The sequence below is a fragment of the Cuculus canorus genome, chromosome 5, assembly GCF_017976375.1.
Source record: "Cuculus canorus isolate bCucCan1 chromosome 5, bCucCan1.pri, whole genome shotgun sequence".
Classification (NCBI taxonomy): Eukaryota; Metazoa; Chordata; class Aves; order Cuculiformes; family Cuculidae; genus Cuculus; species Cuculus canorus.
The window spans coordinates 6714496-6741981 of NC_071405.1; the positions used below are offsets into that span (position 1 = coordinate 6714496).

Here is a 27486-nt window from a genome sequence, read left to right on the forward strand (position 1 = left end):
CATCCCTCTGCCTGCCCCCACCCAACCCATGGTGTCATTCAGCTCATTTATTTAAAGTGTCAGCCTCTTAGAGAGGGCATTTTAATCATCTCTCTGTTTGGTGCTCAGTAGCACAAGTCCTGAGAGTAGCTCAGAGCTTGTAGGTACTTTACAAACAGGGCAATAGACAACAATAATAAATCAGATCTGGGTAATTGCAAGGCACTGGTGACGTCTCTTCTGCCACCTAATAGTGAGCCTGACAGAGACATTATATTTCAGGATTTTATAATTCCAGGCTTCATTAGAATCCTGAGTCCTAATTTCAGGTTCTTTAGCTTATCTCTGTAACCCAAAGCCGTATCGTAAGGATGAGAGAGATGCTAAGATTTGGGTTTTTTAAATGCAGACCACTCGATTATACTCAATAAAACAAAGGCGCTGACCTCATGGAGATGGTTGGATGAGATCAGATAAGATTTTTGCAGGCTGGAGTTGGTATTCATTAGCAGCAAGTGGGGACTCTGCTTTATGGACCAATGTGTGGTGACACGTCCAAAGGATGCATCTAAAACACAGACATGATTTCAAGATTCCATTAGAAGCACTTTTTTCCTGGTTGGGATTAGCTGATGTATATCGGATTTGCTCTAATTATGATCTTTGAAATGAGCAAAGTGGTATCTGAAGTGCTCTGGTTGTACTTACACAAATACAAATCATCTACTGCTTTGAAAAAGAGTTCAAGCTCTTTCTCTCACATGTTCCAAATTTCCTAATTCCTCATAAAAATCCCCACCAAATTTAACAGGGAAACAGGAGAAAGATGGAGATACATCAATATACTTAATACTGCAAAGGCAAATACTGGACACGACACCGTTTTATGTACAGCTTTCAGTATATTGCATCACCACAGTTTCTGTGGAAAATTCCCAAACCGTGGAAGGGAACCAAAGTAATCCCTTGACCATTTCATTTCTGTTTGAGAATTAGAGACTGTGGGTATGGCTGGGTAGAGCACAGAGCCTGGGTGCTGCATCCCTTGGGGTGTGAAGGCTTCAGAGCCACCGCAGCCGCTCCCCCCCGCCTCGAGTTTTCATGTCTGATACCCTGAAGAGGAATGGATGGGGAGGTGGAAGCGATGCTATTCAGCTTCGTGGCTGGATTTATGGATCGTGGAGGAGCGCTGAGGGACTGCCCAGCTCACACAACTGTCCTTTGTCACAGTTATCCAGAAGAGAAATATAAACTGCATCAAAAAAATGGTTTGTCTGAAGCCCATAGCTTGTACTGATAAGGTCACCTTGGAGCACAGCAGAGGGCTCATGCTGTGTGGCTGTCCCTGTGCCCTTGGGACCCCCTTCACCTCCCTCTATGCTGCTGCACCATGCACCCCCTCTTCCCGCACAGCAACTTCCCACTTCATCCCATGCCTGGGAAATGCCTGCTGCTGCTCAGGTGGTGGTCCCTCCTCTGCACCCCAGAGCTGGGCTGTGGAGCACACAGGCTTCAGGCTCCTACAACTTGCAAGCCCTGCGCTCTGCTGTCCAAATGATGGGCAACAGCCTTCTGCTGACCAGCTGCAGTAGTTTCAGCTGGATTTTGGCAAGTCTAGCACCACCCTTGGTGCTCCCCTAACACATGTAGTCTTGAGGAGGGACGGGACTCGAGAGAGACAGCCACATGTCTTGGAAAATATGTGCGTGTTTCAAACTGTCGGGCTCAAAGACACGCAGCCAGGGCACAACGAGCTGGCACCAGCTGTGTGATGCACAAAGGTGTCAGGGTCTTCATCCTTCTCCATGCTGGGTATGGCTGTGACTCTCTTTGGTGGTCTCATAGTTTGCGATGTGCGTATTGCGTGGTGGCACAGCAGATCCAACACTGGCTGACTGCCCTCCTCCTGGGTTGTGGATTCCAAACCGAATCATAGAATCATAGAATCACCAGGTTGGAAAGGACCCACTGGATCATCGAGTCCAACCATTCCTAACACTCCCTAAACCATGTCCCTAAGCACTTCATCCACCCGTTCCTGGAACACCTCCAGGGAAGGTGACCCCACCCCCTCCCTGGGCAGCCTCTGCCAGTGCCCGATGACTCTTTCTGTGAAGAATTTTTTTCTGATATCCAGCCTGAACCTCCCCTGGCGGAGCTTCAGGCCATTCCCTCTTGTCCTGTCCCCTGTCACTTGGGAGAAGAGCCCAGCTCCCTCCTCTCCACAACCTCCTTTCAGGTAGTTGTAGAGAGTAATAAGGTCTCCCCTGGTGTCACACCAGGCTGGTCTATAGGGATGAAGTGTTGGAGTCAACAAGGGCCGTCTGTGCATGTCAGGAATTAATTCCCTCCCTTTAACTGGTTTTGGGCAGTTGGGTTGCTCTGGAGTTTTGTCTATGTGTAATTCTGAGGCAAACAGTATAAATATATGAACACTGCTTTGAAAAGTTTCAAATTCTGCCCCCCTCCACTACACTGATTTGTTTCTCCAAATTACTGCAGTATACAGCAAAACCAGGTTTTGACACACGCTTATTAGCCTGACACTAAGGAAATCAACAAGTTACTGTGTAATGGTTTTGATTATTTTGATAGATACTTTGGTAACTACAGCCTGGAATAAAAGACATTATTATACATATTGTAGTGATTTGTAAAGGCCTCAGCAGGGATTGGGACATATTGTACTCAACACTGTAAAGATGCAAAGCAGCAGAAACCCTGCCCTAAAAACCTTCTGATGTAAATACATCAGACAGACAGAATCGATTTACTTTTCGTGGTAACTCAGCCCTCGGCTCACCACAGAGCTGGTGACAGGTCAACACGAACGTGACTAAACTGTCACAAAAGGTGTCTGACTCCCACAGACGATGGCTTTCTAAGGACCTTTCCTCCCTGACAGTGGGAGAACCAGCACTTACCACTCCTAAAAGCACTTTTTTTCTTAAAAAAAAATTATTTATACACCTATTTAGACACGCAGCGATTTTAAATCAGCCACTGGACACCACCACACACTTGGGTTGCATTTATTCCAGTTGCTATATGAAAGTTTGTCTATTTGCAATACTCATCTACTAAACATGCTTAGTACCTGAGTCATCCCAGAAGCATATGTAATGTAGTCATGCTAATTAACATTAACTCAGTGAATAATATGAACCAGTGCATAATTAAATTGCCAGAGTTGATTCTCTTCCATTCATGCTCTTAACAGCTTCACATGTCAGTTATTCCACATCTGAACTATGCTGATAGAAGAAATATTAGGCGTTTTAATTAGATGGTTTTATTCAATCAAATTGCGTTGCTTAGGACGCCTGTGCAGGTTGTACAGGCTGCAATGTAAACCGCACAAATGATGATAAAATCTCCCAACGAAGCATGTGTGATCATTCGATTTCACGGAGTGTTATCGGAGGGGTAAGTCCCATTCTTCCCGTTTGGGTGATAAGGAAACTGAGACCACAGAACACCTCAGAGAAATCACTTGTATTTGTCACCTTGGAGCAAAATTAAAAGAATTCGGCCTCTCAAGTCTCACTTCAGAGGACAAAGTTCGATCTAATTAATCAAGTATTACCCATAAAACAAACAAAGAAGGCCCCATCACTCATCACTCTATCACCACTGCTGATGCTCAGCATTATACTGGGAACAAACAGAAACACATACTCTTACAGCTGGTCTGTTGTCGAAATGACACATGAGCAGAAGGATTTACAGACAGGTTTGCTTATGAAATAAAGGTCCGCATGTTCAGAAATGCAAATGTTTTCTCTGCCCAGGAGCTAAACCCTTCTGAAAGCTGTGCAGAACTCAGGAATGCAGTTAGTAGATCTGTGACCATTAAGTTTAGCTGCCTTCCTCCCCCCAAAATTCAGAAAACCCAGTGAATACACAGCTATGTACAGACCACGGTGACAGGTTTGTACAGCAGCTTCTGGCCCTGAGCACCTCTTTAAAATAGTGGGAGAGCAGTGCCATGAAAAAGGAAAACTGGGCCCATTTACTCAGCCTTTGTGGAAAAATCAGCATTTGCCTCCCAAAGGCAAATCCTGGCCTAGTGAAGCCAGTAAGGTTTTGTTAATGATAGAAATTAGGTCAGGATTTTAATTCAGATTTTACTTCCGAATTTATTTCAAGAAAGATTTGCTTTGTGATACGCCGAGTTGAACGAGGCGAGCAGTCTTTTGTATCCACAGAACCAGCAGAAAAGCCTTTCTTAAAATCAAGGTGCTTTGATTTTATTTTTTTGGTAGCTTGGGTGCTATGTTTTCTTGGAACCACATGAAGCTGAAGATGACACCCATCGTCTTTGGGAGAGTCTCATCATAAGCAAACTTCATGGATTCTTCTAAAGGTATCTCTACAACTTCAATCAGCTCTCCTTCTTCAGGCTGACCACCTCCCTCACCAGTTCTCATCTGGTCTGTTACTTCTGCATAAAATAATGTCTGCCTGGAACCCGTCACACCAACTCCAGACCTGGAAAAAAGTAGAGAGAAAACTTATAGATAAAAAAGAATGGAGCTAGGAATTAGGAATGCAAACCTGGATCCTTAACTTTCTGTCACTAAGCAACATCAAAATGCACGTTCTTACCTTCTGTCAATGTAATTTAGAACCTATCCATGCAGTTTCACGAAATTGATTGCAACTTTCATGCAGAAATATCAGCATTTTTTAATATATTTGCATATGAGAATGATCTGTCTTCAAATATATTCTGCAGCTTTGGAAAAATATTAGTTTGTGAGAAAATAAAAAGATATAGTTTTTTGAATTGCTGAAACAATTGTTCTGCCTATACTGAAGTCAATAAAAGTTTTTTCAACCGACCTTGGTGAGAGCTGGACTGCACAAAGACTCACAGAGATTCACAAACAGCAGAATGAAGGTCTTCAGTGTATCTGTGTGCTATGAAGCTGCATTTGCTTGCTTGTTTTTAGATAAATATTTAGATGTTTTACTCTTAAGAAGATTATGTCCATCCACAGCTGGAGTCCTCTACTCACGGACTGGATAGGTACAAGAATAGCAAGGCAGCCTGGAGTCTTTCTCTATCCTTCCTGAACTTTAGCCTTGACCCAAATGGACCACGGTAAGCATACATGTATCTGAAGTAATTCAGTCTCCCCGCTAAATTTGCTACAGTGGATTTAATTGAGGATATTTTGGATTATGTAGTCTTTCTTCAGCTAGACCGCTTGCTGTGTTAACTCCTTATTTGTTAATCCTCTATTTCCTTATGACTATTTCATTGCGATATTATTAAATAAGGGATAAGAACATAATCTACTCATATACTCCTTCCAAGAAAATATTCACATTCTAATTACAACTTCTTCACGTAACATGATTACAAGCAACTTTTCACATCGAATTTGGATCCAAAGTTCACTGAAACTGTGAATGAGGTACTAGGGCGAGGTAAAAAGTTGCTTCCATATTATCATACATACAGAGGACTCTAAGATCAGTAGCAGTGCTAATGAGTGCACATCAGTACTCATCCACCCATTAGCAACTAAATCTTTCGAGCATAAGTCACGACCCATAGTAGGAATTAATAATTTGTCTCTCAGTTTTCCAAGAACTCTGCAAATTATTTTGTTTGGAGAACTAACAACGATTATTGAAGTTAATTTCTTACATCACTCTAGACTCTTTATTTAAACACAAAATAAGGAGCAAAGCAGTGAATTATTTTACTAAGACTGCTATTGACACATTCTGCAACTTTAGGAAAGATGTTTCTCAACACCAGCATCATTCCTGTACCTCTACAAAGTGCTCCATAAACTTAGGCATCTTTGGCACTTCCAGGAACTTTGAAGGCTGCTACAGGATTTCTTTCATTCTGCGTTCATCACTGTATTTCAGTGTTGGTAGTGAGGGTTTTGATACACATTTTAACTGACAAAATATGACTTACAGGTCACCTACAGGATGCAGCAAGAGGCCACAGTAGCAGTTATTCCTCTCACTTCTACTCTCACTACAATACACGACCTCCTTCCTCATTAAATCTGATTCAGTATTTACTTTCCCTAAGGACCTCTTTTTCCACAGCCACTGCCCTTGGCATTCATATGCCACTCTGATGACCATCAAAGATGGTTTGCCAATAAAAGAGCCATCCAGGGCTGACAGTCATCCATGGGCTGACATGTGCCACTGTCACTAGATAAAAATGTCTTCTCAGGACTCCCTGTGCCACAATCCCTTATCTCTTCTCTACTGGGAAGCTGCCTGGAAGCAGAAACCAATGCAAAATTTGCAGAAATACACACTCAAAGGAGGACATCCCCACATGTTTGCTCTTTCTTACCTGAGTGCCTAACTTATCTTCCTCTGGTGCAATTTTGCCATGACTTATTAATTAAAAATCAATAAAAAATTCCAAATGAGCTATAAATAAAATCAAAATGTGCTGGTAATAACACTCATGTTGTTCTATTCTATAATTTCTCTCTGAAAATAGCAAATTTAATATTTCTAAGACTACTTAGAATCCTCTCATTATTTGAAGTAGACTTTGGAGGCTATTGTATGACATTATTTACAAACATATTCACTTCCTTGATTTATCATCTAACTACCCGTCCATTTCAATAGTTTCAGACAGAGGGTGAAACATACAGGAATATAATTTAGTTCATAAAAAAAAGGCATATTTCTTACGTTCTTTTAATTTGATATTTCTCTAAATGCTCTGGCTTACTCTGCCAGTTGATCATTTTTGCACACGGATTTCTGTGTGGAATGCTCTTTACTAAATTAAACATTCTCCAATCTTGCTTACTCTTGTCTGTCACATTTCCAGACAATTAGATATTAACGTATCTTGTCCTTAGTAACTTGTCCAAAAATCAACGCTATTGACATTGCATTTCCTTAGTACCTATGATTTTTACAGAAATCAAAAGTTAGCAGGTTTGTTGCTTTGAAGCTGTTCTGAGCCTACATCTCATTGAAATAATAAAATGTTTTAGCACAAACCCTTGGATAATGTGTATACATTTCAGTGATTTGGGGCTGGGAACGGAGGAGAAAGAGAGGAGAGAGGGAGAAGGTTGGTCTGCCTGGTAAATAGGCAACGGGTAGCTGCTACGTTTTCAGTATTCTTTCAGGTTTAGCGGTCACTAGAAACTTCATAGGCTTTTGCACACTTATTTGTACTTTCTGAGTATGATGCAGTCTATAACGCAAAAAAAAAAAGGAATTTGGATGTGCCTTTATTTGTGGTTCTATTGCTTTCTCTGCTACCTTCTTATTCTATCGCAAGTCTGGGACATATGCTTTTTTCTGGGACATATGCCCTAGTATTTCACATTACAAATAAAATGCTTTTGCCATGGTCTGAAATGAGTCACCTATTAACAGATTACGGCTATATTCATTAGCTTTGCATCTGTGGAAATCACAGGGGTCAGCACACCCGAACTGCAAGTGATGAGTTTCACTCTGGGAAAACTACCTTCCTTATAAAGGTGTCTGCCTTTCCCAGTACAGGATAGTCTTGGTTTGGGGGAGGGCAAGCAGGGTCTGAACTCACAGCACCCGCCCAGGGTGAGACTCTGGGCTCCAATTCCGCTCCACGGGTTTAGCACCATATCGCCCAGACCAGGCACGTCATGGCTCATACTGACCCAGACCTCCTAAGCCTGGCTTGACCTAGCTGACTGTTCCAGATGTATTTTGATGTGTCTGTACAGTGCTTGACTCTTATTTACCACTGTCGGACAAATGCAAATGATCTTTACAAAGCACAGCTCTGTTTTTCCTTGGCAACTTTATCATGAGGATCAGCTTCCTATGAGCAGTTTACAGCGGTTTCAATTAACAGCTACAATATTCTTTGTCAAATCATCAGGGCTTAAGCTCACATACTTTGTAACTCCAACAGAGAGAGATTTTCAAAACCAGAAGCCTATTAGTGCTAAAATGTTAGTGTTGCTTCAGAGACAATTAGAAACCTCCATTACCTTAGACAACAGCAAGCGTGCCGACGTGAGGATACCAAAGTGGTGTGGTTTTCATCACAACAGCAATTGAGATGCAAGTATAACACACCAAAACAAGACCGTGCTGCGTTCCCGTATTTCATTTTAAATAAACACTCCAACACCGTGACTAAATTATGCCATGGCTTTCAAAGCTGTGGGCAACACACTTGTAAGCGACAGCACGGGGAAGAAGCAGTTTCTGCAGTACCACTGCAAAGTGCTTCTCCTCACCTCCTGCCCAGGGGTGGGACGGGCTGAGGAACGAGGCTGTAACCAGAGTATTTTCTATCTACTTCCTTCTTGGAGCAGGGAAAACACGAGAGACAGATTGTCATTGCAATCTGTTTTTGAAACACAGCAATAGCAGCTATCACAAAGCCTTTGTTTAGCTCTTCCCTGTTATTAAATGCATAAGGAAACACGTAGCACACGAAACAGAGCTCACAAAATGGGACTTTTCATTTGCCACATCTAAGCCTTCATAAGCATAAATATACACGACATACATATTTTTTTATCACAGGTATGTCATTGCTTTAAAAACAGAAAAGTTTAGCGTGCCTAAAAGCCCCAAGTGACACTGAGCCCACCTTGTACATTTGCCGAGGCTTTAGTAACTGTGAGTTTCTTCTTCAAACTGAATGCGTGTGCGCATACTGCGTATTTGTAAGCAGGGTTGAAATTCAAAGCACATACTCAAGATCAGCTTTTCCTTCTTCTCACGTCTGGAAGCTCATCTATGCCAACCAATTATTACATTCATGATTATTACATTCATAACTACTACATTTTTAATTTGAAGGAATAAATGTGTATGAGGAAAAAAACAGTATCTCATACTCTACTCATCAGCTGCGATGGGGGGAACAAATAAATGACTTATCATTGTGAAAACTTTTTAGTTTAAGTCACATTTCTGACAGACAGCAATTAAAAGCTACGTTTATTATAATTTCTTAATATTTAACAAATATAAAATCTATAAACAATCAATACTTGGGGCCTACGGGAAAGCTGGAGAGGAATTATTCATAAAGGCTTGTGGGGATAGGATGAGGGGGAACAGGTATAAACTGGAGAGGGGCAGATTTAGACTGGACATTAGGAAGAATTTCTTCACCATGAGAGTGGTGAGGCACTGGCACAGGCTGCCCAGAGAAGCTGTGGCTGCCCCATCCCTGGAGGTGTTCAAGACCAGGTTGGATGTGGCCTTGGGCAGCCTGAGCCAGTGGGATGTCCCTGCCCATGGCAGGGGGGTTGGAACTGGAGGGGCTTTAAGGTCCCTTCCAACCCAAACTATACTATAATACTATGATACTACGATACTATGATACTATGAATACTTACCTGTTCCTATCAACACAGAAATACATTTTTTTGGTTTAAATCTGACAGAGTTAATCTGAAAATTTCCAAACGCAGTATACTCTTTCATAAGGTATAAGCCATATGGATGCAGAGTTTGGTTATGTAGTGAATATTTAATTCATGTTTACAAATAAATATGACACAAATCTCTGTTATTTATGCTGAAATCAAGATCTATTTAGGCATGCACCATGTAAACTGATGAATAACAACTTGCAGCTCCTATCGTCACTTCTTAGGAACTTCGTACAGTTCTGACATTATAAGCAGCAGGTGCAGGAAAAAAACCCATAGAAGTAATTAACATAAAATTATATTACATTATGCCATCACCCAACAGGTGTACTAGCAGGTGATCTTTCTAATTATAATGCACTCCAACATTTTCAAGGCTATTATTCTTTCTACATAATAACCTGGGAACACAATCCATTTTTTCCTCCTTGCACAGCGGCTAATAGGTATAGCACAGTAATTGGAAGATCCAATATTAATTCTCTGAATACTCTTCTTTGTTGTGCACTTTTGGAAAAAAATCACATGTAGGAAGATTAAAGTAAGTACCACTGTTAATATAGTCAGGCCCTTAAACCAATGTATCTGATTTTTTTGCAGCAGGACCGGGAACCTGCAGCTCCTATTGCATCCAGTTCAGAGCCAAGTGTTCATCACAGTCTCTGGGAGAAATAAAGAAGGAATGAAGCAAAAAGGAAGTTGAACCAGAAGCTCTGGTTTGATCTTACCCTGATGCCCTGAAGCACTATTTAAGTCCAAATAATTCTATAAATATTCTTCAAAAAGACAAAAATTTTCAAGAACTAATACTGTAAATTGCAATAGCAATAATTACATCTTCAACAACAACATATTTCCCTGCCCCTGTCTTGTAAGAAACAAGTCTCAAGGAAGATAACTGGAAGTACTTCAACTTAAGAAATGAACTCACAGCTGAATTTCACATGGGATTCAAACTGAAAACTGCAGGGATACCATGACAGACAGAAAATTCGTTATGCCTGATGTATGAATAAACCTGAAGTTGTTCATTTACTAAATTTTGCATGTAGGGAAAAAGACCCCAAACAAACTGGATGGAAGCTCACAGATTTATTTTAGAGCATTTAAAAGTGAACAATTTAACTGGCAACCATTTTCATGAAGCCTCGGTTTTCAATTATACTACTACCGTATTGGCTCCATATTATTATTGAGCTAAATCTCTCCTTTACACCCATCACATCCACCATCTATGCTATTTTTGACTGAGGCCATACATACAGTCGATAGGAACTCAACACACCAGTAGGCATCAAAACTTTCAGGAAGCTTCCAAAAGGAGACTAATTGCTGCCAGAGTAGAAAGTAAACTTTTTTAATACCAAGATGAGTTACTTATTGTATGGCAAGCACAAAATTAGCGATTTGCATAGCCACGATGAGAAGAGGAAACTCACAATGTAGGACGCAAACACTACAGAATTTCTTCAGCCTAATTCCTACATCTATCTACGCAGCAAAATGAACAATTTCCCTTTCAATTTACCTTCTAATTGGCATTTTTCTATATGAGGAACAGACATTTCTGATTCCTCTGACCTCCTCCAGTCCCTCTTATATGTTTGTCTGTTTGATTATCTGCCCCCAACCCAGTCTCCTTCACTTATCCATGCCATACTGATCTCCAACTTGTTTCAAAGATTTTTACTCAGCATAAATTCTCATTGACTCCACAGCTACTCTGTGGATCATCCAAGGCAATTGAGTTTGAGATGTGCTTAATTCAGCTCCTGACTTCTGTCTGAGAAGTATCACGTCACAGGAGCTTTGACAGAGCTTAAGAAAAGTGTCCAATGGTTTATTTGTGCTTTTGAAAGATCTGTAGCGGTATTGTTGTTAAACTTTGCTGGTTAGCTGAGACATTAAAAAAAAAAATTCCCCCAAAACCACTGCCATGTGCCCTGATAATAAATGAGGAAAAAAATGCTACCTTCAGATCACTTCCAATCTTAACGGCTCCCACAGCCTGAGAATAGAGCAAAGTTCTACCTGAACACAGTCTCAGTACTTTCCTCATTTTGTTAAAGAAAATTTTATTCCACCACCATGAATGTACTTTTCCTGAATCCATACAGTCCTCAGCCCATGTTTTCTCTGCATTGGTCCTTCATTGCTTCTTCTTCCTTTTCTACCTGAGGTTCTTCTATCCCATTTCCCTCTCCTGCAGTCAGTTCTCCCTACACATTGTCCCTGATTTCCCGTTCTCCACTCACCAGACACAGAACCGTATTGTCCTCCCTAGCCCAAAAACGTTTCTACCTTTGCATTTGATGTATCTCCTGCTTTCCATATAATTCTGTCAGGTCTGGGTCGAGTCCTGCTTTTATTCTGGTCAGGCAATTTCTTTCGCATGAACGCGGCTCTATAAGGGTGTCACTGGGCGTACGAGACAACTCCTTGTGTTCATACCAAAGGGTGTGATGACATAGAAATCCTTGTTTGTACAAAATCCTTTTTACTGTGCACTCAACTCTGAGCTTTTGTCTACAAAAATCTAATCAACTTAACCCCATAATTATGAATTATAGTTATCTAAGCATTTTAATATTTTATTTGCATCAAGAAAGGAACAACAGCTAACAGATTTGTCAGGAATGTATCAAGTGCAGTTCAAACAAATCTCAGCTAGGATACGATAAACAGATCTTGTGGATAGGGGCAGCAACACAAACAATATAACTCCAGTTTATCAAGGCTTTGAACACTACCTAATGTCAGAGTTTCATCAATAAGTTAGGAGATCAGGGTATACTCAGAAATCAAAGACGTTGTGAAATAGGTGCAAAACTAGTATGAAATGGTACTCAGAATGGGTATCACTGTCAAACTGGAAATAGAAACTAAATAGGATTCCACTGGAGTACATCCTCTATTCAATAATTTAGTATTTTGTTTTAGGACTTCTGTGTTGAAATACTATAGACTGCAGGTAGAAAAGCTGAGGTAGATCATTTATAAGAAGCCAGAGATGAATATTAGAACACAAAATCATCCCAACCGCTTGGAGAAATGGTGTGAAAAAATAGTGTACAATTCAGTGAAGACCAGTTAAAGGCTCTGTGTTCAGGCACGAATAATGAACAGCACAAACAGATACGAGGTAAGTGACAGCACCGTACTGCTGCAGAAAACAGTTTTGAGATGGTAAAGGCATTGTGGACCGCAAGGCAACAACATAACGCCACTGCAAAAAAAAAGTAAACATCATACTACAGCATCTAAACAAAATAACCTGTAAGACTAAGGAAATAATGCTTTCACTCTATCTGACATTGGCAAAGCCCCCACTAAAATACTGTGCTCCACTTTGGGCACTATGTTTTTAAGAAATATGCAGACCAGATGGAGAGAAGGCAGAGGACAGCAGAAGGAATGATCAGACGTCTAGAAAACATGGTCTAAAGAGAGAGCTTAAACCAACTAAGATGGTTTTGCATAGCCAAAAATAAAATAAAGGGGAGACACGTTCAAACAAATCCACGGAAGGTGCAGAAGTACTTCATGCCCACTGGGAACAGAGTAGTAAGTCTTGGACTTGAAGTAAAGAAAGGGAAATTCAGGCAAGACATGAGGAAAAACTTGTTCATGGTACAGATTAAGTTGACACTTCAGACAGATCACAGAAACCCTCCACGAGATGCTATGAAATGATCAGATTCTAGAGAAAGCACGGTTCTGTGTTTTTCAGAAGTCATTTAAATCCACCAGAGACTGATCTTTGGAAGAGGTCTAGACGCGATCCTCCCCAAATTCCTTCCAATTCTCTTTTTTCTAGGCTTCACTCTAACCTGATGCACAGGATCAATAAATAACATAGAGCAACCATTACATGGGTCACCGGGATGGCAGGTAACAGTAGAAGTGCATGATGGAAGTATTAACAGCATGCATGTGCATTAATGTATGGCTGTATGTCAATGTTTTGTATTGACAGTCACTGCATGAAACAGCAGCATAAATAAACCCCAGAAGTTCTTACATGTAATATAGCCATTACAGAAAAAAAATGTCCGTAGCAGACCAGAGCGGAAACGATTACTTCCTGCCTTTGCAACAAATCCCCAAGGATGACACAGATATGCCAATCTTTGGCTGACAGAAGAACAACAGGGCATTCCTAATAGGAAGACCATAACATTTAGGATAAAATTCTAATAAAGAGCACAATGAGGGTGATGAGGCACTGGAATAGGTTGTCCAGGGAAGTTATGGAAGTTGCCCCATTCCTGGAGGTGTTCAAGGCCAGGCTGGATGAAACTTTGAGCAGCCTGGTCTGGTGGGAGGTGTCCCTGCCCATCGCAAGGGTGTTGGAACTGGATGATCTTTAAGGTGCCTTTCAACCCAAAGCACTGTATGCTTCTGTGATTCTATGAAGTCCTCAAAAAGAAACTCTAAAATACTATCTGCAACCTTTCATATTAATCTAAAATAAGAAAATACTATCTGACTTCAGCACAGATCCTCATGGTCAGAAAGCTGTGCCCACAGAGACAAAGCGGGATTGGGGGATTAACCTATTAACTCCTCTTCGCATGGGTCTCCACAGAGAAAACTCTAATTGTGTTCTCTCTTTGCAAGTCAGTGCAATTATAAAAAAAAAAAGCAACTGGAAGAACAACCACCTGTAAGATACAAAGACATTTATCAAGCAAAAAAACATACAGTTTTAGACAGATGTAAATTGTTAACATTGAGTTAAACTTCTGCACTGAAGCTACTAACTTTTGCAGCTACAGAAATTATATCCTACGCTTTCTATTCTCTGTTTATGTACACAGACACGTATTTATACACATGTATATATCTGCACGCTGTGGCCTGTCAGTGTCACCCAACCTATGAAATTCTAGAGACAGCTTTTGCTTATACATCCATCAGGCGCTTTTTCTTTCAGCAGAACAAACCTCTAATCTGGTTTCAAGGAGTTGTAAAAGACAGCTCCTGTGATTCACCCCCTCTCCTCAACAGAAGCACTGCTTGTTAATCCAGCAGGAAATAACATTTGCCAGGATTGACAGCTGTGGATTTGTATTCAATTCCCAAATTAAAAACCAATGACAGGGCCTACTTCAATGGAGACGTCAAGTAAAATAAAGAAAGTAAAAAAAAATTCTTTCTCTGTAAAACACAAACATACATACATTTTGGATAACAATAGTAAAAGCTGGGGAGGAGATACAATGGGATTTAAGCTGTGTGCAGTTTCTCCTAAGGGTTTTTTGTTGGCTTTTTTTTTTTTTTCCCCATCCAACAGCTATTTTTCCTCTTACATATTAAGTTTGCCTTATTCCTAATGTATGTTTTAAAACACATTAAAATCCATTTTGGTAACTATTTAAAATCCTGAAAAAAAATACAACATGAACATTTTCACAGTCAAAACAGAAAATCTTCATATATTACATTAATTATTGTAAAAGTCAAAGAAGCCTTAATTATGATCCAAATATTATCTAATAGCTAGATCTATTGGTACAAATTCTCATGTTTCTACAAAGTTGTGTTGATGGAAAATCAGAGTCCATCTCGAGCGGCTTCTATTGTTAATCAGAATAATAAAGATCACAGATGGAAAATGCCTGATGCAGTAAAGACAGGCTGCTTTCTAGCACTGTAATAAACTGCTCTTAAGAGCAAAATGCAACTTTCCCTAGTTTTTTTGAATAAATCCCAATAGTATCATTCTTACTCAGAATGTAATCCTGTAATTATGAGTTTATTATCCCTCAAGTCTCACTTGCAGAAAATTACACCTTTCACATAATTTCAGATGTCTAAGTTTCTCCAACACACGGCTAATACAAGAGAGCAGGGGACGTGATAAGACAGTCAAACCGATCCAGAAATTTGTGAAACAACAAAATGCAGTGTTTCATTTACTGCTATTTACCTGTAGGAAGTGATCCTCCTTAGGTGAGTAATGGGAACACGATAGCCACACTCTTCTAAGACTTCCGCACAGGCAATTTCTTCTAAAGAAAGGTCTGGTTTGTCTACAATGCCAGCACAGAGTTCATAGGTGACTCCTACCGAAGCAGGTAAGGGATCCTCCAGGCGACAGAAGCTCTCCTTGTCCTGATTCTGAAAGACTTGAGGATGATGCCTCTCTACTTCACACATGTAAACCGCTTTAGGACAAAAACAACAAAAAAACCAAAACAACAAACTAAAGAAAAAGAAGCATGAAGGACAGCAAGCAATTCAGTTGTGTTACCTATTAAAATTATGACACACTGAAATAGGAATTTTAGAGAACATAGATTCTTTCGCCACTATTGTAAAATTATTCTTTAAAATCTATTTCTGCTTAAATAATTTGGAATGAGTTCATGCACACCTTAAAAAAACCCATATATATTCCCATATATATGGAAGCTAGTTCATCCAAGAATTCGTCGTCCCAGAAGCTCCAAGCAGCTTCCATTTGTTGGGCAATGCGGATATCAGGATTTAATTTAAACTATGCAGTTATCTTGCAGGAAAGTTGGGTTGCTCATTATGTACCATGGGCACAATGATGAGTCTTTCAGCCTGTCAACTCAGCTGTTATTTAGAAAGGGTATGAAAAGCATGTATGTTTGTTTGAAAAAAAAAAATAACCTCTTTTGAACATATAGTTCCTCGCACAGATTCCTGTGTCGAGCCTGGAAAAGACTTCTTGAATAATCTACAAACAGCTGCCACTGTAATGTACTCCTAAAGAAAGCGCATATGCCAGATTCTAGTCCTTATTCAAGCAAAACCTCTCACTGATGTTAACAGAAATTTTGCGTGAGTGAGAACCACAGGACTGGATGCTAACACAGAAAGAATCACTACTGACAATTCCAATCATCATAACTGTGCTTACAGGTATAATCCCACGTGTTTCTCCTTTGAAATTCCTCCTGTCCATGACTTTGCTCTTCATGAAAGGTTACCATGAGGTTATAAAATGTCCTGACTCAAACTATTTTAAAATTTGAAATTATTTTTTTCCATTGAAATACTTTACATACGTATCTCATATACGTATAAGATAGTTTTCAAATGAGCTTATCTTTTATTTCCCATTCTAAATCTTACAGAACTGGTATATAGAGGAGCTCAAGTTTAATGGACAATTTTTTGTTCTTCCAGTCACTGGATTTAGCCTATTATTTCTCAAAAACATCATATACAACAAGGTCCCTAAAGCAATGTTGTCATATAAAAGTCAAGTGCCACTGTGACTCTTCAAGCAGTCTCTGGGGAGGAGTCTATTCCCCAGAAGTTTGGGCCGAGGGTCCTTCTGTAATATTTCTTGCCTCAGAAGCACGATATAGTGAGATGAGAACCTGAAAGGGAGATCTCTACATCAGTCCAACAAGAAAGATGAAGTGCAGAAGTTTGTCCCCAAATTATTCTTTTTCCAGATTTAAAACTTTCAAAGTTGATTGCAGTAGATGCATTTAGGCCTTTGAGATTCAAACATTTAAGGAAAGGAGGTTCCATTTCTTAGTTGGAAAACATGACTACAGCTCAGTTTTCTTTTTAAAAGGCAGCAAGAATGTGGCAAAAAAAATAAATATTTCAGGCAGGTTGTGAAGGACAGATCCTCGAAAGGTGTCTAGTGTTGTTATTCTAAAAAAGCCTCAAAGCTATGACAGTTATCATAAATGACAACTACTTCCAAGATCTCTCCAAGATAAGACAAATACTCTTTATATTGCTTTCTCAGTATTGACTCATCCAGACCAGTAAATACAAAAAGAAACAATGCACACATCCCAGTAAAACAGCTTGGGCACTAAAAGACGATGCAGGTAAGAGCGTGGGGACAAAAATATGAAATTATGATTAAAGTAACTCTGTTACAGGTCTCCCGAAACCCTGAAACCCATCCTGTTCCCATTCTCTTTCTCCCTCAACACACTGAGCTCCAAGTAGATCAAAACCTACGTTCCCAAAAGGACCTAATCCAGCAGTCCTCTTCAGAGCAAAGTCAACACTCAAAGCACACTATCAGCTTTTCTCTGTAGATAAGGAAGAGAAGATGTGGTGTTAGCCACTTCTGCAAGAGTCTAAAAATTAGAACATTCACTGAGGAATCACAGTATGAATTCATCATCAGCAGGCTCAGAAAGTTTCAAACTCAAATTATCTTCCATAGATGAGCAAAGCCTGGAAAACCAAGATGCCTGCTAGGATCTGGGAACAGAACAGTCCCCCATACCTCTCCTGAAGGTGCAAAATATACTCCGCAAGCGATGCACGAGGGCAGATAAAGAATCAGACAGAAAAGCAGTCTTATTTTCCAGGGCATACCCTTCAAAGGTTGTCACCTTATTGCAAATGCACTAAGAGCTTGGAGAAGAGAAACTAGAAGTCAGAACTCGGCTCCCAGCAGAGTCACCCACCCACTAGTGCTGTGTCTGATTGCTCCCTTGTCTTCTGGTGGCTTATGCCGCTCTGGTCAGAAACTGCCACTTTGTCATCACCAAGCAGGCTCCTTCATCACCAGATGAACACATGCAATAAGCAGGAATACAGTGAGCACTCAACCAGCTAGTGCTCATTAAATACTTTGACTCATTACCCCACAGTCACTCTGCTGTAAGAAATCTCAGAGTGGAAATGCCAGGACAATTGATGCACTCGTCATCCTTCCTTTTGCATCCTTCCTGCAAAAGGATAGATGGCTCATCCAAACTCATCAAATAACATCATAACTGTTATTCAAAGCAGCCTTGTGAGATGATTCATACACAGGGACCTGTTTGCTGCCCCTAAAGAGAAGAAAACAACAGTAGGGACTGAGTGGTTAGCAGGATTTAGCTGACTGGGGAACCTGCTAGCTTTTCTTTAAACTTCTCATTTCTCTTTGATTGCAGCGGTCTTTCGCACCTCCTGAAACAGAACGTGACTTATGATTCAAACCTTTGATACTTTCCATTTTAAGTCAATAAAAAAACAAACATCACAATCCATTGAAAGGTCATTATACTTTCAGTGCTAAAAACAGGGCGCGTGTTCATAGGTACCAGACCTAGTGTTTCCCGGGAACATATTTTTAAATTGTATTTGAAAACATTTGGTCAACTGACTACCAAAATGAGCACTGCCCAAGGCCTTGGCCAATCAGTGACCAGTAAGGAGCTAATATGGAGACTACTAAGACATACGTGGAAGTTTTTTCTGTCTGCTCTTTCCAAATGTGTCATTTTCTGATCACTCAAGATGCAATAAGCCCACAGTATACTGAAAAACATGGTCCTTTAGCCTCACCTTGATTGTGTGCTCTCGCCTCCCCACGAGCCAGCACAAATCCTTTCAGGACAGTAACAAAGGTTGCCTTATCCTCAAAACGTTCTGTTTGCAGCCATATAAGACCTCTGGTGTGGCTGCATAAGGGCTGGTGCTTCCAAAAGGGATGGGTGGGAATGTACCTATGGGGAGGGTTGACTGGCTTTACAAGCAGCACAGACTTCAGTGGGAAAACCTGATCACGACACTTCACCCTAAGGAAAGGCCAGCACATATGTCAACCAGCACACATGCAGGGGACGTGCCTGGATGAGTGGCAGCTGTTTGTCAACAAGTAGCACACCATTGCCTTCCTGGTGGGACCTGGAAAGCAGCAATTGATGAGAAACCTGGGGGTGCTGGTTGACAGCCGACTGAACATGAGCCAGCAGTGTGCCCAGGTGGCCAAGAAGGCCAACGGCATCTTGGCTTGGATCAGAAATGGGGTCACCAGCAGGTCCAGGGAGGTTATTCACCCTCTGTACTCAGCACTGGTGAGACCGCACCTTGAATACTGTGTTCAGTTCTGGACCCCTCACCACAAGAAGGATGTTGAGGCTCTGGAGCGTGTCCAGAGAAGAGCAACGAAGCTGGTGAGGGGGCTGGAGAACAAGTCCTACGAGGAGCGGCTGAGAGAGCTGGGGTTGTTTAGCCTGGAGAAGAGGAGGCTGAGGGGAGACCTTATTACTCTCTACAACTACCTGAAAGGAGGTTGTGGAGAGGAGGGAGCTGGGCTCTTCTCCCAAGTGACAGAGGACAGGACAAGAGGGAATGGCCTGAAGCTCCGTCAGGTTGGATATCAGAAAAAAATTCTTCATGGAAAGAGTCATTGGGCACTGGAACAGCTGCCCAGGGAGGTGGTCGAGTCGCCTTCCCTGGAGGTGTTTAAGGAACGGGTGGATGAAGTACTTAGGGACATGGTTTAGGGAGTGTTAGGAATGGTTGGACTCGATGATCCAATGGGTCCTTTCCAACCTGGTGATTCTGTGATTCTGTGAAAAGCCCTAGCCTTTATTTTTGCTTTGCGGAACGGGCACCAAGGCAGACAATAAACATGGAATGGAAAGATCACTATAGTGAAGTAAGTAGTGTGAAGGCATCGTTTCCATCACCGAACTACTATGCGACGTCTGACTGGCCACTGTCCCTGAGGCCAGGTTTCTGAGCAGCTCCAATCTCTGGAACAGTTTAACTCCAAGAGCAGTCCAGTCAACTAAGGCAGATCTGACACTTCTGTATGGATGATATAATGAATGTGTCACTGTTCAGTACATATATATGTATGCACAGGCATGAAAGCTTCTTCCCAAGATTGCCTCAAAGAGAGCAACCACTATAGAAGCCTTTATATTCAGCTTTATATTTTTATTCATGGCGAATAAAAACCATTGCATTATAGACAAACAAATAAATAACCACTTTCAGTTTATAATAGTCAATATAGTGCTTCATGAGAAATATGCACTGTCAGTATAACAGTGCTGCACAACAGCGAGGAGCCTGTCAATCAGCGTTGGTAAGAAAGGACAGCATGGCACCATCCTAGAAAGTTTCCTACAATGTCTACCACGAACAGTCTTGAAATGGTCTCTTAGCAACAGTCAGTGAAATAGCTTGTGATTTTTTTAATTAACATGCAGAGAATATGCATTTCATTTTTAACATCCAAAAATTAAATACTGTTTTGAATTAAAATAGCTGATACAAAAGCTCAGGGAAAAAATGGAGTATATTAACCTAAATCCATAATAATAATAATAAAATGAAGCTGTCCACGTACTGATGAAAAAGAATACAGTCCTGAATTTCCCTCATTGTAAAATATACAACATTAAAAAAGAGGAATATTTAAGATCAAAAAAACCCGGGAATAGTGTGCTTCTACTCAGAACCTGTCTACTAAATACTCCATAGGTCATGAAGGAACTTCAAATAAAAGTAATCACTTGCATGATCATTGTAGAACTGTTTATAATTTCATTCAAAAGAGGACAATGGTTAGCCCCCAAGCAGAACGTAAGACATCCCTGATCATTCATTTTATCTGTAATGGAAATTTCCCTGGTTAGAAATTCTGACCAACTGAAAAGGGTGGACTATCTTACAAAGAAACAGAATATAGAACAAAGATTTTATCACCACAGATGCACCAACTTCTAACTGCTAAACCCTTAAAAGCTTGCTGCACTAGAGAGCAAAAGTAAATCTAAAAAGAAGAGGATTACCTGGGCGGAACTGCTTCACCACAACAAAGCACTGCCGAGAAGTATTAAAGATCAGGATTGACACACTGAGGAAGAAGATAAAAAACAAAAGATCAATGCTTTACGAAGGATTAATGCAGCACTATTAAACTTATATCTTGTGAATTTAACTATATAAATACATAGAGGACTTATTACTAAAGTCATAATGCAACAAGATCCTTGTCCAAAATCCATCGCAAGTGATAGATAATGGGTTGTAGTACCAAAGCCCATGAGAACTTACACAAAATTATGTCAATTTTGTCTCCTGACACGCAAAGTAAGCCACCAATAAATTCCTTCTCCCTAAGAAAAAAAAGAATCGAACTCAAGGATCACTGCTATTAGATAGATATTAATGAGAAAAAAATCCTTCAAAATAAAACCATTTTCTTCTTTGATGTCAGTCGCAGATCAGGATAGCCTAAGGCACAGTCCAGTCTCGTTCAGAGCCAGACTTTTCTGTATAAGCACAGAGAATCTCCATTCTTTGGCTACTGGCTGAGCCTGGGCCGTACAAAGACACCACCAAACCCCAATTTTGTACAAATTTAGACCAGAAGTAGTTTTAACTCCTACCACATTCAGTAGTTTAAAAGTCACATTTTAATCTTTCCCCTGTCCTTTTTGGTTGTTTGACAGGTATGTCATAGGGAACCTGGACAGGCTGAGTATTTGGAGATGCTCTATATGTGTGGAGTACTGAGGAGTACTGAGTGCAATTTTTTCCACTTAAACTAAAAAAAAAAGAAAAACAAAGTCTTTCTCCTTAGTTGGTAGCCCTCCAAAAACAAATGTATATTTTGCACATTACCCTGGTAGCATTCTCTCATTTGTTATGCCTCACTGTATGCAGTTGGAAAGTTAATTCACTATTCTATGAATTCGACAATAGATTAGACTAACAATGGCATATTTGCAGAGTTGAGTCAAACTTTCAACTTTCCTCGTAAAAGAGCTGTATGTTTATTTTCACTATTTGATTTAATAATGAAGTCTCAGGCTGCCAGAGAAACTGCTATTTGATGATTATTAAAAATAATGTTAATGTTTATTATAATAATATATAAAAACCAAAACAGAGGGGAGAAGTCCAGATGTTAATATTTATATTCATGGGTGCTATTCTCAAAGCCCCATACTGTGTATTAATGGCTTCCTGCCCCAGGAGATGTCATTTGTAGGCAATTTTAAAGCAAAAGGTTTAGCTTTTGGAGAGGCTGGAGGGAAACATTGACTCCGTTTACAGGTATGAGGGTTCTGACCTAACACCAGAATATCTCGGCGTTATTGTATAGGCTGCTGGAAGAGATGAAATTAAACCACAGCCTATAATGTTTTTGAGTTTACGTAAGTATCATTCTTTAATTTTTCTTTTTAACCCCTGCATGACTGTTCCTCTCCCCAAAGCGGTACTGTCTGAGGGTAAGCACTGAACTAATAAAAAGGTAAAAGGAACTATTGCTGCTGAACCTTTGCTTTTTGACCACGGGTCTAAAGATGTCCACTGCCTGAAATTGGAGACAAGAGAATAGGCTTCCTGAAGCACACAGTTGCCCTTTACCTTTCTTTAAACCCACTACCCCCCTGCCCGATCTCTCACTTGGCTTGCCTTCTTCAGCACGTCTCATTAAATAACTCATACCAACTCATTAAAAATGGCTCAGCTATTAGGCATTATTTTTTCATAAGAGTCAATCACTTGAGTTTTTTTATAGAACAGATGGGAAAATTAAAAACAATCTGTCAGAATTAAGGAACGAGATCAAATTAAGCTGGAAAGGAGTAGCAGCAAGTTATTACAATTGTCTGCTTCTCACACCATCTTGAGACGAGAGGGTACAGAAATGGCAGAAATCTGTAGAACTTTCTATTTAATTACTTTTAATTTTCTGAGAGACTGACAAACAATTCTGAACATAAATTTACATTTTTTAGCAAACCACAACACACAAGTTCTAACATTTTTTGTCAGAGCTGGAGAGTCATGGAGGAGAAAGTTGTGCGTTACACCTTATTAGGAGGAGTGTGACATGACAAATGTCATTTGGTATTTCTTTTTCCACAAGAAACAATATAACGTGAAATACTTTCATAGGTTAGTAGTTTTGTAAGTTCTGAAAATAAATTTGAAGCTTCATTTAGGACTCTCATTTGAGTATTATAGAAAGTTCTAGAATACTGTTCAATTGATCTAAGTGGAGGATGCCCTGAGTGACTGCTTTCAATGGGTTTCCTGACAGCTGCAACAACCCAAACACATGGGTTTAGCTGTTGAGTCTGACCTAGATGGTAAGGAAAGTCTTTATCTTCTGGAGTTTTAAATCATCATACAAAGAATCCACTACAAAATTATTTTGAGATTACTATTTTTATAGATGATATAGGCTACCGAAAAGGACTACTACAAAAGCAGAGGTGCAAATAAATCTTTCATTGGTATCCTACCACAGGATATTACAAGTGTTCGAAGTTTCCCTTTAAAATATTACAACCAAACCTATTTTAGAATATTACAGATGCACGTATAAGCTTTAAAGTGATCAATACATTTCAATACATAAAATCAAACATTCACAATTACTTTTGGGAACACTTTCATCAACAAAAGATACAGAAAAGAAACAAAGCCCAAGCTGTGTGTTATCAGAGAAAAATCACACAGGAGCACTAGAAGAGAAGAAAAAAACAAACAAAGAATAAAAAAAAAAAAAAGCCCAGACAAATTTCCTGAAAAGGCAGGAAACCTAGACAAGAATTTAATCCGAAATGGATAACAAAGGTCCTAACCTAGCAAGAGGCTTCATGTGCCCATGTCCCAAAGAAGAGCATAAGATCGCTTTTTTATTTTTCACAAAGGAAAAGAATACTCAGATGTAAAAGGATCATGATGGATCCAAATCTTGCCTCCATACCTTTAAAACAAGCTATAACGCATCTGCAGAAACGAAATACTGTCTCAGGTTAGAGCTGCCAACCTTTTGATTTTTGGTGGCTGATTATTACTATTTACCATATTCCATAGCTGTATTCCATACAGCTACTCCTGCAGCAGCTGACACTCAGGGAAATTGTTGGTGTAAAATGAGAGGTCATTAATGCAAACACAATGCCACTGAGCCACAGATCTGCACCTGGGACTCCCCAAGCACACAGCACAACTGTCACATGTAGGTATCACCTTTAGTACCTCCACAGGCAAGAGGTGGCTGAGAAGAGAACTCTTCAAAATATGGTTTATGTGACATTTAGGAGCTATAATATCCTTCTGTGAGGCACAGATCACCTTGGACCAATGATGGAGATTTGGCTCCCTTCCACTGCTTTATGGACTACAACCGAACAGAAAGATGACACGCTGAGATGTTGTTCACGTTTGTTGGTGCACGTCTGTTCGGTGTGTTCCATGGCTGGTGAAGACCACAGGCACGCTCAGCCTTCAGCCTACCCCTCCTCGGCTTCCTCCTGTAGCAGCTCTTGCTCCCTTTATACATACAGTAAATCACCCCTCCTACTACAGGAGACATTTCCTACAGAAAGCAAGCACGTAAACAAGTTGCTGTGCAATATGTAGGAAACTGTGCATAAATACAGGAACAATTAGGCAGCTTAGGTGATTTTAAGAAAGACATGTACCTCAAATGTCAGCAAGATGTATCTACAAAGACCAGCTACCCTGTACTTCAGCTTTTCCTGAACTCAAGTTTGCAGTTAAAGTGTGCCTGGTCTTGGTATCTAACAAAACGTTTTCCTAAAGGGATTCCAACTATTCAGTCAAGGATCTCACCAAGCAGTTGACCATTTAAACTTCAAAGAAAATCCTGGCTGAAACACCTAAAAACTAAGATTCTTTAATAGGTATTTGGCTTCTCTTCAGTTCTCTTCTTCTCTCCAGGTCAATGCGCAGAAATGACGCACAAGTGACCCATCGACAGCTGCAATACAGGAGTCCTGTATCTTAATTCCTCCTCCACCTTTAAGGCCGTCATTGAAAGAGACGATATCCACCTGTATACAACCTTTAGAGCTGAAAACACCTCTTACAAGAGTTCAGAAAATTACTCTACTGTGTGCCACTCACCTAGGAAACTATTTCCAAAGCTTTTCATCACTGCAACATATTATTTATTGAGCCCACGGTAACTGATGCTTCATGACATTCCAGCAGAGCAGACGTTTATACAGAAATACTACTGCTACTCACACACTCAAACTTGAGAAAGGAAGGTGAGCAATGTGAAAAACGCAGCATTTGACCGCAGCTGTTTAGGAGGTAGGGGCCAGATGAAAACTGACATCCTGTTAAAATGTGCACGTACACACACAAGCACGGAAAGTGCTTTTGAAATATATCCTAGTAATTAAGATCAGCAAATGAGCGTTGCCAAAGCTACAAGAATGTATACTTCTAAGGATCTGGTAGTTGGAGAAAGGCTTTAGGGGGTTGGGTGGTTTGGGTTTTTTTGTGGGTTTGGGTTTTTGAGGGTTTTGGGTTTTTTTTTGGTCTGAACCTTTTTTTTTTTTGCCTTTTTTTGTTGGGTTTTTAATTTTTTTCTTTGGTTTGTTTTGGGTCTGTTTGGGTTTTTTTTTTTGGTAGAAATCTAATTTCACCTTGCTGTCATTTGGCTTGGTAATCTTCTATCTTAATGACTTGTCAGTTGTTGACCTTGGCTACAGTTAATCCACAAGCAACTGCTAACACTTACTAATTGCTTTGCATAAGACAAACTTTTAAAATCCTTTAATAAATAAAAATTGATTCAGCCTTTCATTATTCCTAAATATGACCTTAATGCACGCTTTACAAATGTGAATTTGCCAAAGTAAAAAAAAAAATTGAAAACAAAAAAATCCCAGGATAATAATAACAAAAGAAAGGACAAAATCCTCTCGTGTTTCTGTGAATGAAATAAGACTCTCAAGGCTGGAGATGAGGATCTGTAAAAGATAATCTTGTACTAATACTATAGTATGCTAAGAAATTGATGAGGTAATACAGGCAAAGAAACTGACCTTTCTTCAACCATTGTAAGGGCAACTTGGGATCTCCTCGTGTAAATGTCTAAAACAGGTATGTGCTACACACACATTCTAGAATTGAACAAGGGAAGATAAAGTACCTAAAAAAAGACTTGGTCACATTGAAAGCTTGGGCTTCCCCGCTATTATCCTCAGTCACTTCCACCTACTTCTAAAGCCTAAAAATTATCTCAACATTAGCTTAATGTCTACACCATTGGTTGTGCTGCTTACAAATAATAACCTTAGCTCTATAGTGGAGACTCTAGAAAATAATGTTATTAATTTAAAAAAACAAAAACAAAACACCCAGTGCACCCGAGCCTGTATTATTTCAGTTCCCACACTTGAGGAGGACACTGAAAAAAAAAAAAATGGGAGATTCTGCAGAAGACAAAAAGCAAGTAATTTATTTAATTAGTCCCCTTGACTCTCAACAGATATTTTGGTATTAAAAATCCCTTTGATACAATCAGAAGAAAATAATGAAATGTAGCGTGCAACCACAGAAGTATTTAAAAGAAATTTATTCATCTCGGGTGGAATGCATGGGAATATAAAACATATATATCATATTTTTGCCTATATGGCTCATAAAGGAGTAAATCAGAATGAAAGGAAAGTTAGCAAAAAAAAATAAATTAGATGTCCTGTAATTATTTTAGCTTAAAAGTATAAATCTGTTTTTCTTCTTGAAGTTATATGAATTTGGTTTTCTTTGTTCATACAGTATTGACAAATTCATCTTTCATGTTGTTTTCTGTCTCAAGAAGATAACTCCATCAAATCTTTTTGAAATGTTATGTTTGAGAAATACCCCAGATGAGGATTAAAGTACTCCAGTGAACAAGCGTAGTTTTCTTCTTCAAATCAGAAATGATTATGCTTTCAATTTTAAAGTGGTAGTCGAAAAAGCCACAACCTTGTGTAATAGATAACAATCCAAAGTAATTCTTTGTGAAGACTCATCCTTCAGGAGGGCCTACTTCATCTCCACTTATTTCAAAATTATTTTCGATGACCATCAGAAAGAACTGTATGCAGACTCTGTGCTATATATGTATTCAAATTAACCATCCATTTCACAGCTGGACACATCCCTGAAAACTACTAATGGGGTATCTAAAGCGCTGTCGTCTTCCTTTTATCTGAGCAGCACCTACTATTTTAAGCTACATTTTTCAGAACAGACACGTAATAAAGTTGTACCCTTTGATTATTCTCAGTGCAATTCCTTTAGTTTCCCAGAGCTTTAACCATAATGCAGGTAGTCCTGAGATTAAATGTGTGTGCTTGCACAGTCTTTACTCGTTAATTTAAGTCTTCCTTCAAAGCATTTTGCATTTTTCAAAGGCCAACACCAATCCAATTGGCTGCTTAAAATGCAGCCTATTACAAAAGCAAAGCTATAAGCTCTTGACAAAAACATTCAGCCTTTCATACTAATCACAGAGAAAGTGGATTTGGAAAAAGATAATTAGAGATGTCTAGAAGACTTCTGTATTCTGATGAAATTTGAATGCTTTCTCCAGTACAAC

General features: G+C 39.8%; 1 protein-coding gene across 6 annotated transcripts in view; it reads right to left on the reverse strand.

Annotated features, from left to right (window-relative positions):
• Positions 1 to 1831: 1831 nt before the first annotated feature.
• The window catches only part of NUDT14 (nudix hydrolase 14), a 65953-nt gene continuing 40298 nt past the window's right edge, over positions 1832 to 27486 (reverse strand). For 2 of the 6 annotated variants that reach the window (XM_054066880.1, XM_054066881.1), the window contains 3 exons: positions 20909 to 20973; positions 15310 to 15547; positions 1838 to 4470 (listed from right to left, as the gene is read on the reverse strand). In XM_054066880.1, coding sequence (XP_053922855.1) covers positions 4230 to 4470; positions 15310 to 15547; positions 20909 to 20973 — 544 coding nt within the window. In that variant the 3' untranslated portion in view covers positions 1838 to 4229. Of the gene's footprint in view, positions 4471 to 15309; positions 15548 to 20908; positions 20974 to 27486 lie in introns of those variants that run through there. The other 4 variants (XM_054066877.1, XM_009564390.2, XR_008449942.1 and 1 more) reach the window with 4 other exon arrangements.